This window comes from Sphaerodactylus townsendi, linkage group LG05, assembly GCF_021028975.2.
Source record: "Sphaerodactylus townsendi isolate TG3544 linkage group LG05, MPM_Stown_v2.3, whole genome shotgun sequence".
NCBI lineage: Eukaryota > Metazoa > Chordata > Lepidosauria > Squamata > Sphaerodactylidae > Sphaerodactylus > Sphaerodactylus townsendi.
The window spans coordinates 21,637,486-21,657,228 of NC_059429.1; the positions used below are offsets into that span (position 1 = coordinate 21,637,486).

Genomic DNA, 19,743 nt, shown 5'->3' on the forward strand with positions numbered 1-19,743 from the left:
TTTTAACAGGCCTTCCTTTTTTGTACCTGGGAGAGAAATGTGGGCTGTTTTGGCCTGTATTGCTGGAGTGATCAATTTCTCTCAACAATCATTATAAAGCTGACATTTGAGGAGTATATGACCCCTTCCGCACATGCAGAATAATGCCCTTTCAATCCACTTTCAATGCACTTTGCAGCTGGATTCTACTGTGCGGAATAGCAAAATCCACTTGCAAACAATTGTGAAAGTGGATTGAAAGTGCATGATTCTGCATGTGTGGAAAAACCCATCGGGAAATTGAGTCAGGTGTTTACTCTCCATTATATGTGTATTATTATTATTATTATTATTATTATTATTATTATTATTATTATTATTATTATTATTATTATTATTATTATTATTATTATTATTATTGTTGTTGTTGTTGTTGTTGTTGTTGTTGTTGTTGTTGTTGTTGTTGTTGTTGTAGTTAGTTAGTTAGTTAGTTAGTTAGTTAGTTAGTTAGTTAGTTAGTTAGTTAGTTAGTTAGTTAGTTAGTTAGTTAACTTAATATACTGCCTCATCCCGGAGGGGCTCTGGGCGGTGTACAACATAAAAACATCATACATAAAACATCATAATATATTAGCTAGAGGAGCGAATCAAAATTATAATTAATATCTACGCTCCATCACTCTAAAATCCCATTTAAAACAGCAGTAATACAGTGTAAAACAGTGTAATACAACAGACTCTCCTGGTTTCTTTCCCCCCACACTTTCCCAAAAGGGAGGCCATGCTTACTCGAACCCTCTCACTCTGTACTTGTGAGGATGGCTGACTGAGATGTTGACCCTAATGCAGGCATAAAAAAATCTAGTGAGAAAAGACAGCAACGATGACTCTTTGCCAGATTATGGCTAGAAGAAAAAGTTTGAGCTGTCTTTTTAAAAAACCGCCATGTGCCCATTGCTCTGCCCCTGTTATGCCCTGTCCTTGAGCTACGAGGAACCATAAACAGAGATTGATTTGGGAACCTTCTGTTTTACTATTCATGTCTCTCTTCTTTTCTTTCCTTCTCAAATATAGTTTTGATCCTGATCCCCGGAGCCGCTACACTTTCTGGACATTTATTTTTGGCGGGACAATGGTTTGGCTTTCCATGTACGGAGTGAATCAAGCCCAAGTCCAGCGCTACGTGGCCTGCAAGACCGAGAAAGAGGCAAAACTGTGAGTCAGAATTTCCCACTGTTATTCCCACCCACCCGTTATGGCCCACCCACCCTAGCGGAGGGAGGGGAGGGGGTGGCATGCAAGAGAAGGGGAGGGAGTGAAGGGTGGCATGCAAGGGAGGGGAGGGGGCCCGGCATCTGGACATGGCCCATTCACCCTAGCGGAGGGAGGGGAGGGGGAGGGGTGGGGTGGCATGCAAGAGAAAGGGAGTGAGGGGTGGCATGCAAGGGCGGGAAGGGGAGGGGGCAGAAGAAGAGGGTTACAGTGTTTATGTTAATGTTGCAGTTAGACCCACTGTAACGCTGAGGCGGATTTACAAATAAATAGGAAAATTTTAAAATTGCAGTACATATAATAGAAGTATAAAACAAAAAAGAGCCCTGTTGGACCAGACTGAGAAAATCCATCTGGTTGAGTTCCTTCTTAAGTATTCACTGAATGTTAATTTTATAAACCACATTGTTGCAAACTACCTTGAGGACTTTGGGATGGAAAGGCCGTCTGGAAAAGTAGTAAATAAATAAATAGCAGTAACAGCTTTCCCCTATTGTTTGCCTGCTCCAGTAACTGTTATTCATGGGGACAGTGCCTTGGATCATTGAAGTTCTATTGAGTTACCATTCTGTTGTTTTCAAGTCACAGCTGACATCGCAACCTGTTGGCATTTCAAGGCAAGACATACGCAGAGGTGTTCTGCCGTTGCCTGCCTCTGCTCCATGCCCCTGGGGTTCCTTGGCAGTCTCCCATCCAAATACTTGCCAAGGTTGATCCTGTTCAGCTTTTGAGATCTGATGAGATCAGGCTAACTTGGACTACCTCGGTTAGGCATGAGATACCATATTGGTGATGGTCCAGCTGTCTTATGGCAACCCTGTAGGGTTTTCAAGACAAGAGATGTTCAGAGACGGTTTGCCATTGCCTGCTTCTGCAGGGGCTGAGAGAGTTCTGAGAAAACTGTGACTGGCCCAAGGTCACTCAGCAGGCTTCATGTGGAGGAGTGGGAAATCGAACTTGGTTCTCCAGATTAGAGTCTGTCACTCTTAACCACTGCAAAACTCTGGCTCTTGTGTGAGCTCCTGCAGCCAGTAGATATTGATCAAACGAGAACCCCATCCTCCTCTATGAATTTGCTGATCCCCATTTAAAGAAGAAGAAGAAGAAGAGTTTGAATTTATATCCCCCCTTTCTCTCCTGCAGGAGACTCCAAGGGGCTTACAATCTCTTTGCCTTTCCCCCCTCACAACAAACACCTTGTGAGGTAGGTGAGGCTGAGAGAGCTCCAAGAAGCTGTGACTAGCCCAAGGTCACCCAGCTGGCATGTGTAGGTGTGTACAGGCTAATCTGAATTCCCCAGATAAGCCTCCACAGCTCAGGCGGCAGAGCTGGGAATCAAACCCGGTTCCTCCAGATTAGATACACGAGCTCTTAACCTCTCCAGTCTGCAGAACTGGGTTTGTCACCCCACTCCTCCACATTAGTGGCTGATTCTTATCTGGTGAACCAGGTTTATTTCCCCACTTCTACACATGCAACCTGCTGGGTGATCTTTGGCTAGTCACAGTTCTCTCAGAACTCTCTCAGCCTCGCCTATCTCACAAGGTTGCGGGGAAGGGACGGGAATTGTAAGCTGCTTTGAGACTCCACGTATGGATTCTGCACAGTATATTTATAGCGAGTTGCCATCATTATGAAGGAACTAATGTGCCCTTTTTATGAATGGAAAACGGATTCATTTATAACGATTGCAACTCGCTATGAATCTGCTGTGCGGAAGCAACTTTAAAGGTAGAAAAAATGGGGTATAAAGGGGGCTGGGCCGAAGGGGGAAGGAGGAGTGTGGGGGCGGTTTTCTGCCTCCACATGGCCGGACGGCGGCTGCCCGGGGCATTTGTCCTCAGGTGGCCCTGTTGAAGCTCCACCTCTGGTAATCAGTGGGGTGAAATAGCTGCTAAGATGAGTGAGACAACGTGGGCTACCTCTCGACGGGAGTCCCTGCATTATGTGAGAGTGTACATCTGACAGAACAGGCTCGTGTGACTTGGATATGCGTGGCACCCCTGGTGTGACTGTTCCTTGAAGTGGTGCTTTTGGTTCCTGATCTGATCTGCTGCTTTTGAGGCTTTTGTGATGCCTCCAGGCAGCACGCCAAAGACACGGCAGTGTTTGTGTTCCTTCGCCTTTCCACCCTAGACAAATCTGCACGCTCAGGTTGTGCTTCTCGCCAACCCAGATAACCCTCCAGCTCCCTCCAGTGTTTTCTCTGGCACTCCACCCAGCTCCAGAGCACACACTCAGCTATCAGCCCAGCAGGCCAGGCTGGGCCGGGTCAGGGCCTCCTGGCGAAGTGGGTTAAAGGTAACCTGGGGCCACCAGCTGCAAGAACGCACCAAATGAAAAGACTGGGATCTTCAAAGACATCCTGCTTAGAAATGAATCTGCAACCCACTTGGGGTGGCATGTGAAGAGTGCACAAGTGAATTCTTTCCCTCTCTGTGCAGGTTACCGTAATCATTCCTTTATGGAATCAACCCCAACTTAGAAATCTCATGCTATATACACCCCCCACCCCTGATGTGCTACTTTTAAAAAACTGTCTAGCACTTTAACTAGGCAGAAGTGAAATACACTTCTCTCTGTGAGACACCTCTGATGATGCCAGCCACAGATGCAGGCGAAACGTTAGGAACAAGATCTACCGGACCACAGCCACACAGCCCAGAAAGCCCACAACAACCAGTTGAGTCCGGCTGTGAAAGCCTTTGGCAATACATTGTCTAGTACTTTCTAGTTCAATAAGCCTGCATGCTATTACCAGGAGGACCTCCTGGAGCCACCTTGAAAGTCTGGTGCCTCTATCTTAAAAAATGTTCAGCCTGCACAGAAATTCCCCATTGGGTACAATGGTGCCAAGGCACTGCAGAGCAGAGAATCTTGGGCAATTTCTTGGGGTACCTGTCAGGCGCACATATTTAAAGCTACTGGCACCAAAATTTCAGGGGCTCATCCAGAGTCTGTCTTGATGATACCACCTTAGTTTGGTGAAGTTTGGTTAGTGGGTCCAAAGTTATAGACCCTCAAAGGGGTAGCCCCATCTCCTGTTATCTCCCATTGGAAACAATTGGGGATGGGGCATCCACTTTAGGGGTTCATAACTTTCAACCCCCTGAACCAAACTTCACTAAAAATGGGTGACATCATCAGGAGTGTCTCCAGATGATACCCTGAAATTTTGGTGCCCCTAGCTTTAAAAATGCATCCCCTGAAGGCCAAAATGTGAAAAAATAAAATAAAAATAAAAATCAGATGGACCCGAATTTTTCAGGTACGCCCGAATATTCGGGTATATCCGAGTATGTTATTTGTCTTATTCGGACATGCAGAGAATTTTATGCCTGAATAAATCCAAATCCGAATTTTACCAAATTTCTAGGGTATCGACCAAGCCAAGACAGGATTAACGACTGGTCTGATCCCACAGTTCAACTCTTATGGCCTTACAGTCCTGTTAGAGTTACAGACCCATTTTCTAAATGGCCTTTCATTTCTACGATATTCAATATTTTCTCAGGTTACAGATAGCCATGTTGGCCCGAAACAAAGTCCAAAGCTAAAAGTCTTGCCATGCCTTTTAAGACCAGTAAAAATAATACAAAACAACATGCCAACTTTTGAGATCTTCAGAATTCCTCATCAGGCTGAATTTTGGAGTGTGTGTGTGTGTTTCAGATCTCTTGTGAACCTCCTGTGAAGAACAATGAGCAGATTAGCCATGGTGAAAAACGTTTTCTTGCCTTGCATTAATTCCTCCACCCTTTCCATTCTCCTTCTCTTTGCCTCTTTCCCCCTTTTCCCCCTCCCCACCAGAGCTCTCCTGGTCAATCAAGTGGGCCTCTTCTTCATAGTCTCCAGTGCCGTGGCCTGTGGCATTGTGATGTTTGCTCTGTACAAGGACTGCGACCCTCTCTTGGCTGGGTATATCTCTGCACCTGATCAGGTAGTCTCTGGGTTGATTTAACATGCTTGGGATGGGGTGGGGCAGGGCGTTCTGGGCATCCAAAGAGACTGCTTACAAAGAAAAGGATGAAAGGGAGGCCATGGAGAATGGCTTGCAGTGCAGTATGGGGAAAAAAATCAGCATGTATCTTGCCACTGCACTCAGCAAAGTTTGGAGGCTAAAGAGCCTCCCTGCAATTTAAGTTGTTCTTCTGCGAGCTTGGCAGTAAATTTAGAGGGTTGCTGAGCAGAATGGCAGGACAGATGTCATTCACCTGCCTTGGGGGGGCGGTCTTTAAGCAGCAGCTGGACAAACACTTGGCTGGGATGCTCTAGGTCATAGGTGTCAAACTCGTGGCCCTCCAGATGTTATGGACTACAGTTCCCATCATCCCCTGCCAGCATGCGGATGTTATGGACTACCGTTCCCATCATCCCCTGCCAGCATCATGCCCTGCCAGCATCATGCATCATGCTGGCAGGGGATGATGGGAACTGTAATCCATAACATCTGGAGGGCTGCAAGTTTGACACCTGTGCTCTAGGTGGTGAACCTTTGGGGCTCGGAGTGTTGAAAAATAGGTGTGCCACCCTTCCTGCCACCCCCCCCCCAGAACAAAAGAGAAACAGGTTCTGGTAGGTTTTCCAGGCTGTGTGGCCATGGTCTGGTGGATCTTGTTCCTAAAGTTTTGCCTGCATCTGTAGCTGGCATCTTCACAGTGTGTAACAGACTTCCCTCTGTGATATACCTCTGAAGATGCCAGCCACAGATGCAGGCGAAACGTTAGGCACAAGATCCACCAGACCACGGCCACACAGCTCGGAAAACCCATCAGAACCAGTTGAATCTGGCCGTGAAAGCCTTTGACAGTACAAAAGAGAAACAATTCTTTGCATATTAATTTATTTTTTAAAAGGTAGTCCAATTATGTGTGCTGCTATGTATTATATAAAGAAACGCCCAATAATTACAAAAAAGACTCAAACAGGGGGAATTGTAAGGAATTCCATAGAAGCAGAAATAAAAGGCTTTTTGGGTGTAAAAGTCCGTTTATTAAGACATCTTAGAAAGCTCACGTACACGTAGTGGCAGGAATGACACTTCCCGCCAGAAGCACAGGTTATAACACCATTCACCCCATCCCCCCTCCTGCTTCCCATGGGAACGGAGTCTTCATCTCCCGCGCAAAGATAACGTCTCCGCCGATGAAACTGGCCCATCGCCCGGGCTGTGGAATGCACTCAAGGTTACTTCACCATCAACACTATTGAATCCTTTACAGGAATAGTTGTTGTTGGGTGTTCGTGAACACTGGCGTGTCATCACAAACATGGTGGTGTGCTGCCTTTGATGTGCATGTCAGGTTCACTGTGACTGCTGTCGGCTGATCCTGCATTGAGCAGGGGGTTGGACTAAATGGCCTGTGTGACCTCTTCCAACTCTATGATTCTATGTTTCAAGATCAACTCTTTGCAGCTGGCCCCTGGAAAAACGAACCATGAGATCTATAATGTGCACCCATAAACCCAGCCTTGTAACTCTTGATGCGTGAACATTTGCCCACGACTCAGAATGCACCGAGAGGCATTGTGTTCCAAGAAGCAAACCAGGGTTGCATCCGCCCATTGTTTGACATGGCAGTGTTTACACCTGATTGCAACTGGATTGACTTGTCCACACAGACGAATCCAGTTGTGCATACCTGCTGTAGCATAGCAGATGTGCAATATCCAGTGCTGTGCAACCTGGTTATGCAAATGTATCCTGACATTGCTCTAGACGCTTTTCTTAAGTGCTCACAAATTCCAAGTAATATTGTAGGATGCCATGGTGTTCCTGATTAACTCGGCCACATGACCTATTTAGGACTCTCTCACACTCACATTAAGGAGACCCTCACACACCTATTTAGGACCCTCACTCACACATTAAGGAGACCCTCACACACCTATTTAGGACCCACACACACACACATTAAGGAGACCCTCACACACCTATTTAGGACCCTCACACACACACATTAAGGAGACCCTCACACACCTATTTAGGACCCTCACACACACACATTAAGGAGACCCTCACACAACTATTTAGGACCCTCACACACACACATTAAGGAGACCCTCACACACCTATTTAGAACTCTCTCACACACACATTAAAGACCTTCTCACACACACATTAATGAGACACACACGCACACATGCACACACTATCTTAACTATTCTCTAAAATGCTTCTTGTCTTTTCTTTCAGTATATGCCTTATCTGGTTTTGGATATCTTTGAGAAATATCCAGGGGTTCCTGGCCTGTTCCTGGCCTGTGCATACAGTGGAACTCTGAGGTAAGTGAGAGTTAGGGTAAACAATGGAACAAGTAGGGAGGGCCTGTGCTGAGTGGCAGACCGTCTGCGTGACGTGTTGAAAGTCCCAGGCTCAATCCCGACATCTCCAGTTAAAAGGCTGTAGATGATGTGAAAGACCTCAACCTTCAACAGCCACTGCCAGTCTTAGTAGAAAATATTGACCTTAATGGGCTGAGAGAGCCAGCATAATACAGTGAACTCTAATCTGCAGAATTGTGTTTGGTTCCCCACTCATCCACATGAGCAGCGGACTCTTAATTGGTGAACCGGATTTGTTCCCCTGCTCCTACATTCCTGCTGGGTGATCTTGGGCCAGTCACAGTTCTCTCTGAACTCTCTCAGCCCCACCTACCTCACGAGGTGTCTGCTGTGGGGTGAGAAAGGGAAGGAGTTTGTAAGCCGCCTTGAGTCTCCTTACAGGACAGAACAGCAGGGTATAAAACCAAACCCCTCTTCTTCTGATGGTCTGATTCAGTATAAGGCTGAATCGTGTGAATTGGGTGGTGGTGTTTTTTTAAGTCTCGGGGTCAAATGACACGATACTTTCTTTCGAACATTGGGGCTGGGAAACTTATCTTGTACTTGGGCCTTCAGCAAGCTCCAGATGGAGAAAGGCTTACAATGCAACAAGGTTATGTTTAAAACACCGTATAACGGAAGAGCTTGCTTCCGGCCACTCCTTCATAAGAAACGTGGGTTGGGATTTTGTTATTGAGCATGCAAAAAAATCACTGAAAACAAAACGGTTCTTAGAAAAATATATTTTGATGTTTATTGAGTTCTGCACCTGCTCAATAAACTGAGAATTCAAAAATAAAAGTTAAAACAATAACTTAAAATTTCCGGTAGTGCAGCTTTGTCACAACAAAATGCAAGCAGAGACTAAACACTTAACTATAACTAAAAATATCCACCGGCAGAGATTAACGACCTAAAACATAGATAAATAACAGGCAGAGTTTACAAACAGAGCAACAGCAAGAAGAAAGAAAGATAGAAAGGTAGGCTAATGAAATGCTGAAAGGCAAATTATACAGAAATTATCTGTCAGCTGATGTAAATGGGCCAATAATTCTTTCCTGATAATTAGCTGAGTCAGCTTGGCAAAAGTCAAAAGTTGCTAACAGGTGTTAATCATTTGAGTCCTAACTAAAAGGAACATGCTCTATAGCTGGGGCTCTACACTTAGCCAAAAAAGCTACAAAATAGAGAAATTTAAAATGATAGACTCAGTTTCTCCACACACCCCATCCAGATAATGCCATTGGGATTTGATCAAATGTTGGGGTCATGGTTTTCCAGGTCAGACTTTTCAGTGTCACAGTAAAGGTTCTGTGCGCTCATGATGAGCATCATTTTGCTTTTGTGACCCTGGCCCAGGCTAACTTCAGAAGCTAAACAGGGTCAGTCCTGGTTAGTACTTGGATAGGAGAGCACGAAAAAAGTTCAGGGTTGATACTCAGAGGTCAGCAATGGCCAAACCACCTCCGCTTGTCTCTTGTCTAGAAAACCCTACTGGGTCACCATATTGGCTGTGACTTTGCAGCACTTTCCACAATCTCTACTAATGAAATCTGAAACAAATTTAATGCGTGTGCAGGGTGGGGTTGGGGGGAGATTGTGTGTGTGTGTCGGTTGGTGCCGTGATGGCATTTAATGTATATGTTGTCTTGCCTGGCTTCCCCCCACAGCACAGCTTCAACCAGCATCAACGCCATGGCTGCAGTTACTGTGGAGGACCTCATCAAGCCTGCTATGCCAAACTTGTCACCGCGGAAACTCACCCTCATCTCCAAAGGGCTCTGTGAGTGAAGATTGGGGTGCAGGGGTTTTCGTTAGGAATGGAGCAGGATTTGGGGAGGCCTGAGAGCATCCTTTGGATGTCTAATGGCAGAGGTGTACTAGGACACAAACTGTATGAATGAAATACCGTATATACTCAAGTATGAGCCGACCCAAATATGAGCCGAGGCACCTAATTTTACCACAAAAACCTGGGAAACTTATTGACTCGAGTTTAAGCCTTCGAACTTGACTCAGTAGCAGCTAAAAACAGAAGATTTGGGAGCAAGATGAGATAGAGTTGCTTAACAGAGTTTGCATTAGGGATGAGCAGCTTTCCAGCACTCTAGGAACACAAATGAACCACTGTTTTCCTCCAAATGTAGAATAATTCTGGGATTCATAGCCATGCCAGCCTAAACTTTGCTCCAAAGAAAGTCTTTGTCTTCAGCAACATCAGTATTTGGCAGTAAACTACTGTATGAAGAATTGTATTAATCTAGAATGCAATGCACCAATAACCCTTAGGAGAGAAATGCCTCGATTTCTTTTCACACCCACCCACCCACCCACCCACTTCCTAGTTGTAATGCTATGCAGGCTGTCCTTACAGCTTGTTTTTACGGCTCTCTGGTGAGTTAGAAAAAAAACAGCAACATGCTTACCGGATCCCCACAGCAGCCCTAGCTCTGTCCGCCATCTTGGAATTACCGTATATACTCGAGTATAAGCCGAGGGGGCTTTTTCAGCATAAAAATGTGCTGAAAAAGTCGGCTTATACTCTAGTATATACGGTATGTAATAGAGACAATAGGAAAGATGAGGAGGATTGTAGAATAGAATTTGTGCACTAACAGAAGAGCAGGCAGCACTCTGAGCTTTGTAGAGAAGTCTTTTATCCAGGTTGGTATGAGTGTGCCTCTGCAAATCTGTGCGCCAGGATATATCAAATGCACACCCCAATTTGCACTAAGACACAAGATTTGGGCCTTTCCCACACATGCAGAATGATGCACTTTCAATCAACTTTCACAATTGTTTGCAAGTGGATTTTGCTATTCCGCACTGTAAAATCCAGCTGCAAAGTGCATTGAAAGTGGATTGGAAGCTCATTATTCTGCATGTGCGGAAGGGGCCTTGGTGTATGATTGGCTGTGCACTGATTTGCAAGTGAACCATGCTTTTTGCACCACACAAAGGTGCCGACTAATACTGAAACTGCTGTATGGATGTTTATATCAGTGATCCTGGCACCAGGTGGTCCCTTTGGGGTTTTACAAGTACTGCCTGCTTCAGAGCTCTTCCTCCTATATGCTGCCTTCTCCATCAGCACACAGTGTAGACCAGCATGCTGTTCAGGTCAGAATAAATGGCTTTTAAATGGAGTGTGCGGCAGCCAGTTTCAGAGTGGTACTTCAGGCTAAGCAGGAGTTGCAAAATATATAGAGGAAGGGACCAATCAGAAGCTTGCTGGGAGTCACCTGGCCATGAATGGTGTGAATTGATCAAGGGGGTTTGGGGCTGGGGTTCTTAGCCGTGGGATGTCTCTGTGGCTCAAGACATCAGAGAACAAAGTGCTAGTTATGAGTGTGTACACAACAATGGAAAACCATTTTCTGGGCCAGTTCTGAGATTGGTGCAGACAGTGGTGGAATTCTAATAATTATCAACCGGTTGCTGTCGGGTGGACAGATACTTAATTAGCAGAGTTAATGCAATAATGAGGCAGAGACCAGTTGCTTTACTGAAATAAAGATTACTTACTACAGGGATGGGAAACTTGGAAAAAAAACAATAAACATTTTTCTTACTAGCTAGCACCAACAGCCAGCTTGCTGCTTAGACTATTACATGGCTACTACAGACAGACTGAAACTGACCACGTGCAGAGTGCAACACAAAAAACATATATCTAAAGTCTATGTGCAGACCTGCATGCAGCCCACCCAACCAATAGGTATCAATTACCTGGTCACTGACTTCTGACCTCACTAACTAATTAGCATGCAAAAATTAACACCTTCATTACTGGATTGTGTGACTGGCACTTGCCAAATCCCATCAGTTGCCCACCCTGCCGTGCCTTTCCCACCCCCACCCCCCGCTACTCACTTACCTGCTGTGGAGGAACTTCTTGTAGGAGTGGAGGGGGGGCAACAGGGCCATGCTGCCGCTGCTCTGAAAGCCCCCTCATTCCCCTGGGAGAGGATGCGAAGGGGCTTTTAGAGCAGCTGGGCTGCGACAGGGCTCAGAAAGCTGCTTTTAACAACTGGTTCTCCGAACTCAACAAAAAATTAGGTGCCGGTTCTATCGAACTGGTGCGAACCGGCTGAATCCCACCACTGGGTGCAGATGTAGTTCCAATGGGTTTGTTCCCAGTCTGGTTACACGGGGATCAGAGAAAGTGTTCAATGAAAATGTTTTCATTGTTTTCAATGTTTTCAATTAAATAAAAGATTTCAATGAAAAAAAACCATTTAGAAACATATTTTGATGAAGAAATTGTGTATATTTCTAGCCCTGATCTATGGTTCATCGTGCATCATTGTTGCTGCGCTGTCATCGTTACTAGGAGGTGGTGTGCTACAGGTAATCATTACCTATTCATGGGTAGTAACCATCCAATGCTGTGTAGCCTTATCTTTTTAAAAAAGTTACTGTGTCCTGTTCGCATACCAGATCCTTTATAGCAGCAGTTCTCAACCTGTGGGTTGTGACCCGTTTGGGGGTCGAACGACCCTTTCACAGGGGTCGCCTCTCTGCATTAGTGTTCTCCATCTGTAAAATGGATAAATGTTAGGGTTGGGGGTCACCACAACATGAGGAACTGTATTAAAGGGTCGCAGCATTAGGAAGGTTGAGAGCCACTGCTTTATAGGGTCTGTCCTCCCTCTTTTAACATCATTAAATCAGTGGACTTATGTCCTGCATGAAGTAAATACTTTATCTTTATTTTTTATCTTTATTAACCTTTAATAGGCATAAATAGATCAAGATTTACACAGACACATTCTTCAGTCTCAAGTATAGTTCAGCAGCAAGGAAACAGACCACATAACCTGACGGTTGACCCCAAGGGGCTCAAATCACTTCAGATTCCTTTTTTTTAAAAGAAACAGCCAGAGCAAACAACAACAAATACCCCTACACATCAATGCAAAAATACAATCCAATATAAAATTGCAATAAAAATAGATCTGTTTAGCAAGTTAAAAGCAAAATGATATTATATGCCATTAAAGGTTTTGTATTTGTATTTGTTTGTAAGCAAAATGATACAGCAATAGGTATCCTACCATGCAGATTAGACAGATTGGAGACGATACCTATCTTTTATAGGAAGTTCTACGTTTGTTTTATGTATCATATTTTATATTTAAAAATTTGATTCTGTGCCAAATAGTAAAAAACCAATTTGGTTTAGTGTACTGGTATAATATATATATATATATTTAAAAAATACAGTTAAAGAAGTAAATACTGTTATCAAATGATTCTGGATTCTGATGTTATGATAGTGGAAGAGGAGAAAAGTGTCTCCACTCTCTCCACAACCTTCATCACTTTGGTTGATTCCCCACTGCAGAGTCGACTAGATTCGACCCGGTTCCCTGAAAAGGAACTGACCTAGGTCGACTCCATTGTTACTTCCCACAGCAGCCGAGTTCAGAGCTGAGCTCAGAGGGTGGGATCACCTCAGCGCCTCTTCTGCTCTTTGTTCCTGATTGGCTGTCATGTTACCACGGGAACGTGAATGTGCGTCCGGTTTTTTTTTACATAACGGCAACATAGCCACAAATCAGTGCTCTATGTAGCTAAAAGCAGCATGTAAACGTGTGCTGTTTATATGTAAGGCCATCACTTCATATACTAGAAGGATTTTTTTAAAGGGCGCGCTTTCCCCTGCCGCAAGTCTTTCGTTCTGAGCAAGCCCAAAACACTAAACTATGATTGGCTGACCAGAAGGAACAGTTCCTCGATGATTCCCCACTTTACCGGTTTCGACCTGAGTTCGACCTAGGTTCGCTGAAAAAGTTGTACCTCTCTGATGGAGTCGAAGTTTGACAGTTTGAGGGGGTGAAGCTGGGACGGAACCGTGTCAAACTCAGCGGCTGTGCGGAATACCTAAGTCAAACCTAGGTTGAACCTAGGTCAAACCTGCCAGTGGGGAATCGACCTTTATCAACCTCTGCCCTGTCCTTCCCAGAGTGTCCTTGTCTTCTGAAGTTAAAAAAAATCCTAAACTAAAATCCTCTCCCTCTAGAAAAGATGCTCAACTGCTGGGTCATTTTGAGTCATTTCCACACGGTAAAATTATACCTGAGTACCACCATTTTTTAAAATCTGCACTTAAAGCTGGGTCCCTATTCACTTGCAAAACAGCTTATAAGTCTCTCAAGAATCTCTATATTAACAATATTTAGTACCTGCTCTCCTCTCTGTAAAGCTCCTGCTCTCATACAAAAGCATACAATTTGGCATCTTAGTTATTCCATTGACACAATAATGCACAGGCAGTCTTTTGTTTAATCTAAGCATAATCACTGGGACTGCAGAATTCTGCATTCTCTCTTGCTTTGCATCTGTTCTCAAAGGACATGTCAGGAAACCATCTAGAAATATTCCACATAATTCTAGTTACAGTAGAAAGACTGTTTGTGCATTATCGTGTTAATGAAGTAGCAGTGACTGATACAAACTGGTAAGTTGATTTGTAGGAGAGCAGGATTTAAACATTGTGTTAGTGGAGCAACTTGTCTGTTTACTTGCAGGAGAGTTAGCCTTGGGTCCAGATTGGATGGTTTGATTATTGATACTGTTATTGAATGTGTTATGTACTGATATATATTTTTGTTGAGACCCGCCCTGAACCCTTCGGGGGGGCGGGCAGTATATAAATTAAAGATCTATCTATCTATCTATCTATCTATCTATCTATCTATCTATCTATCTATCTATCTATCTATCTATCTATCTATCTATCTATCTATCTATCTATCTATCTATCTATCTATCTATCTATCTATCTATCTATCTATCTATCATCCACCCACCCACCCACCCACCCACCCACCTACCTACCTACCTACCTACCTACCTACCTACCTACCTACCTACCTACCTACCTACCTACCTACCTACCTACCTACCTACCTACCTACCTACCTACCTACCTACCTACCGAGTTCCTCTGGAGAAAATGGCTGCTTTGGAAGGTGGACTCTGTGTCATTTAATAAAAGGGATTTAGTAATATATTTGTATTGAAATTTATTTGTTTAGCTTTGATTTGTTGTTTAGCTGTATTATGATTTAATTTTGTTGTACACCACCCAGAGCCCTTCGGGGATAGGGCGGTATACAAAACCAAACAATAAAATAAATAAATAAATAAATAATACCTCACTGAAGTCTCTCCCCTCCACAGACTTCCCTTCCTCAAAGTGCATTTCCAGATCTCCAGGAATTTCCCAACCCACAGTTGATAACTGTTGGCCTTGTTTTCTAATGCTCCACAGGGTTCCTTCACTGTCATGGGAGTTATTAGTGGCCCTCTGCTTGGAGCATTCATTTTGGGGATGTTCATACCAGCTTGCAACACGGCGGTGAGTTCCTGCGACAGAAAGTTACTTGAGTATGTTGACTGAGGATGTACACCTTGGAGAGGCGGGGGGCCTCTCTATGCCCACAGAAACCTGCTTGAATATCAATATCTGGTGCCCTTGACAAGGATTTTTTTTAAAGCATCATGGCCTAAATTCACAACAAAATGTTCCCTAGACAACTTTCAAATGTAAAGATAGAGATTTGACAGGAAGCAGGCAATTGGGGGATTGTGCATGGGAGCTGGAGTTCTGCGGGGACCATGAATTTATACTTCTGCAGATGGATGATAACCAGAGCAGTAATTTCTAATACAGGGATTTCCTGTATCACCGATATATCATCTGCTGGCACCTTTTCTGCCACCCACTAAGTGTTTTTTGAAAGTGAACGGAACAGGGTTTTCCCAGCAGGACCTCTGATCAACCATTGGAGATTTGATTGGCTGTGCAGATTTTTTTTTTAAGTTGCTGTGACAGGCTTCACAGTAAAATAGAGGTTTAAAAGTGCAAGTCAGTCAGTGGAACAACAGAGTGGGGAAAAACATCCTAGGAACAGGAAAGCAATCTGATTGGGTAAGCTGACCTGTGCTCTGATTGATGGATCAGCCAGCTGACTCGAAGAAGGAGGAGGTATCTCTCTGAGAAGAAAAGTTTTGTGAGCTTTTGGGTATGGATTGACATTAAGTCCCTTAATTGCTTGTGTTAAACATCTTCTCTCAGGGGATTTCAATCAGGGAGTGGATCTGACTTGAAAAATACTTAGTATCAGCATGTGCTAACTCAGACAAGAAAACTGGGAATTTTATTTAGTGGTCAAGGCTGAAGGTGGAATAGTGGTGAGACATTCCACAGGTGCCCGTAAATGAAAGAGAAGGGTGTAGATAGAAGAATTCCTAAGCCAGTTAGAATGGGACTTATACACACAGGTGGATTTCCAGTCTGGAGTATTAGTGTTCTGATCAGGCCCATAGCCACAGTGGGACAAAAGGGGGCGGTGCCCCATCAATCATTTGTCATGCCCCTCCAGTCAGCACTAGGGGTTGGAGTGAAATCTGTCACAAGTTTTTCAAGTGTAAATTCTCTATGTAAAGGGGAAAAGGAAAAGGTCAAGGCAAAAAGTGTGAATCCTTTCAGAAAGCTTTCCAAGTGTGAATTCTCTGTGCAACTGTCTAAAGCAGAATGAATAGTTAGCAGGGCGGAAGAGTCCTGATTTTAAAAGTCTGTAAGCAGTGAAGTAAAATTATATTGGAGCAAAGTGAGAGAGATTAAGTAATGAAGCCAAGCTGCAGCAGCTGTTTTGTGGCTAGATCCACCTCCTGAAACAGCCATTTTGTGGCACCAATTGGCGATGCCCCAGAATGCTGTGTCAGAATTCCAAAGATGCCCACAGGCTCTAAGAGGTTGGGCACCGCTGCTCTAATCCTCTGTAAACTGTGATTTCTTTTGTCCTTCTAGGGGGTTCTCTCTGGTCTAGGGGTTGGCTTTGTGATCTCCTTCTGGGTAGCTGTTGGGGGCACCATCTACCCACCAAGTGCTGCTACTATGGGTGTTCTCCCATCCTATGGAAACGTTTGCCCTCTCTATAATGCTTCTGAAGGATTGAATGGCACCATTGTGTTTGGACCGCTGCCCCCACGAAACATCTCAGAACCCTTTGAAAGGTGAGAAACAGGGAAGGGGGAAGATGGAAGTGAGTGAGTAGAATTACATTTCTTTCCGTTATTATTGATGTGGAGGTCAAAAGGCATTCTCAGGGTGGGAGCGAGGGGGAACTGCGCTTGGGGCACACATGCGCCCAGCGCCCCTGCCATGCCCCTACCCACCAACCCCCACCACGCCACACCCCGTCATGCCCCCACACTGGAGTGCATTGCGCACCCCCCTGTCCCCTTGGCACTACGCCACTGTGCATTCTAGCATGATTGATTTGTTACATCTCGATATGCCTTTGGAAAACCTTTTGTCAAAGCACTCCCTTTCTGTCTTCTGACAGCACTTTCTTTGTATGACAAAGGAAAAGACAATATACTTTAGGTTGCCTCCCTGACTGAATGTTCACCTGGGAATAAAGGGTTAAGCCTGGATCCTTGATCAGAATTATAGCCAGACTTCCTGGTTTGGTGGGGCTTCAGGTGACTGAATGGGAAGTCAGACTTTATGCTGATAATCAGCAGAGACTTATAGAACCCTTTTGCCAAGCCCAAATGTTCATATTTGTATTGTGGTATCTCTGAATTCTTAGCATTAGTTGAATAGAAACAGTTAGCTTTCCTAGCCCTATTAATTCAGCCTGATACTTTGTAAGTTAAGAACATTCTATCTCTATATCATGAACACCTTTCTTAAATAAATGATTGTTCTAGTCACTTATCTCTGGCTTCCTTTAAACATCGTGCTGCACTTGTAAGTTAAGGACCTTCTATCTATGTATAATGAACACCTTTCTTAAATAAATGATAGTTCTAGTCATTTATCTCTGGCTTCCTTTAAACATCTTGCTGCCATAGTGCTAGGAGGAGATTTTTCTCAAGGTGACTTAAAAGTGATGAGGTGACAATAGTCTCAAAATGACCACCCTGGGCCAGGGAGGATTTTGGGTGGTCAGTTCTGAGTGGATTGGATGGATTGAGCTTGTGGGGGGCAGTGGTGGGATTCAGCAGGTTCGCACCACTTCGCCAGAACTGGTTGTTAAAATGGTGCTTGTAAACAACCAGTTGTCAAATTATTTGAATCCCACCACCGGAACCAGTTGTTAAATTATTTGATTCCCACCACTGGGTGGGGGGCACTACCAACAGCAAATCTGGTAAATCAGTACCGCAAGTAGTGTGACGTACTCAAGTGGCCTGAATTTGGCTAAAGACAATTTTCCTCATGTGGTGGCACCAAATGTGAACTCAAAGCAATAGCAAGGAAGCCACAAAGATTCAGGAACACCAGTAAAGTGCAAACAGGATTGGCGTATTAGCAGGCTGACCAGACGTCCCACTTTTGGCGGGACAGTCCCGCCTTCAAACAATTTGTCCCATGTCCCGCGGGTTATTTCAATTGTCCTGATTTTTGGGAGGCTGCTGCACTGCCTTCTGGGGCGCAAGGCAGTGTGGCAGCCTCCCGCGCACGCGGCCGCAGGAGCACGGCCTTCTGGGGCTTTCTGTTTCCCGCCCTGTGACAGGGCTGGAAACGGCAAGCCCCAGAAGGCAGTGCGCTCCTGCGGTTGTGTGTGGCTGCGCCTGTGCGCGCGGCCGCCTATCCTCCGTCCCGGTTTACAAAGGTGACCATCTGGTCACCTTAGTATTAGTGATCGCTCCTTCCTGACCAATGTTTTAATGGTTGTTTTTTGTCTTGTGTGTATTTTAGCTGTTTTCATTTGTTTCAATGATGTGTTTTATTGTTGTTGGTTTTGCTAGTTTTATTATTATATATGTTTTAGTTAGCTAACTGCCTTGCTGGTCCTTGTGGAGGCCAAAAAGCAGGATATAAACGTGTTGTCAAAGGCTTTCATGGCCAGAAGCAACTGGCTATTGTGGGTTTTCTGGGGTGCAAGACCAGACAACAGCCACACAGCCTGGAAAATCCACAACAGTCAGCAAAATATAAACTTTGTAAAATAGATAACAGCACCAAACTTTGTTAAATGGATAAATAACAGTACCAAACCATCAGATTTAGATTGGTGAGCCATGTGCCAGGAAGTCAGTAATTCAAATCAGACACAGATTTACTAAGGCTACAATCTGTTGCATATTTTCCTGGGAGTAAGTCGCATTGAATGCAGTGATAGCTATTTCGGAGTAAACCTGCATAGAACTGTGCTCTATGTGACTTGAATGCAAACTGGCATTCATCTCTGACCCCTCCCACTATCTGTAATATGGGAATAACGATCCCACCTATAAGTTGGGCATTGTAGAAAGGGGCATGGAAGCCCTTTGAACTCCGGAAATAAATGCTGAGTATTGTATTCTCTCATAAGGTGACATTGTTAGCACTAAAAGCACACAGATCCAAAGCTAATAAGCCAAAGCCTTAGAATAAAATTAAAGAAATAATTTTATTCAAACCAACGAGGGTTCTGCTAGCATCAGTCGTGCCTGACTGACCAAAATCGGGGGTTTAGAAAGGGTAAAAACAGGGTACATCAAAGAGAAAATAGCTGATACATAGAAAAGAGTTACAACATAATTAAAACAATCAGGAAGTCAATGGGTCAGGAAGAAGTTCTTAACGTTCCAAAACAACCAGATATGTAGATACATTGTTGACTTGTATTACCCTAATTCACACATATTGACATCCTGTTTTCTGGGATGTTTTTATTACCTTATCTGAATGTGACTTTATGGCTGGTCTTATCTAAACAAAATAGACTAACTGCTGACACTTCCCTGGTTTGTATCTAAGTAATGTCAGACACTTGGTGCCAGGGAGGAACTTTCTCAAAAGGGAAAAAGAAGTTTCTTTATCATTGGCATTCCTGCCTTCTTGCAGGTGTGATTTAGGGCAAAGGGGTCTTTGCTAGGACTATGAATTCCATTAAGCTGGGGTCTGGCAGGGCCGTGTGCAAAAGCTTATGTGGTCTCTGGCTTAGCAGCTTATGGCTGCTAGTTTCAGGGGTCTTCCTTGAACTCAATATTAAGGAAAACCTAAGACATGAATGGATTTTCCTTATTTCTGCTCGCAACATGAACAGAGCCAAGAAAAGAGGAGAAGATACTGGTGGTAGCAGTAGGATGATCTGGAAGGATCCAAAATGGAGGGGGAGGTGGAATAGAAATGGAGAAGATAGAACTATGGTGTTA

General features: G+C 44.3%; 1 protein-coding gene across 1 annotated transcript in view; it reads left to right on the forward strand.

Annotated features, from left to right (window-relative positions):
- SLC5A5 (solute carrier family 5 member 5) overlaps nucleotides 1-19,743 on the forward strand; it is a 52,355-nt gene that overhangs the window by 25,002 nt on the left and 7,610 nt on the right. Inside the window, exons 6-12 of the mRNA XM_048495825.1 lie at nucleotides 1,054-1,194; nucleotides 5,062-5,191; nucleotides 7,448-7,536; nucleotides 9,249-9,361; nucleotides 11,858-11,928; nucleotides 14,858-14,944; nucleotides 16,400-16,605. Coding sequence (XP_048351782.1) covers nucleotides 1,054-1,194; nucleotides 5,062-5,191; nucleotides 7,448-7,536; nucleotides 9,249-9,361; nucleotides 11,858-11,928; nucleotides 14,858-14,944; nucleotides 16,400-16,605 — 837 coding nt within the window. The remainder of the gene's footprint in view (nucleotides 1-1,053; nucleotides 1,195-5,061; nucleotides 5,192-7,447; nucleotides 7,537-9,248; nucleotides 9,362-11,857; nucleotides 11,929-14,857; nucleotides 14,945-16,399; nucleotides 16,606-19,743) is intronic.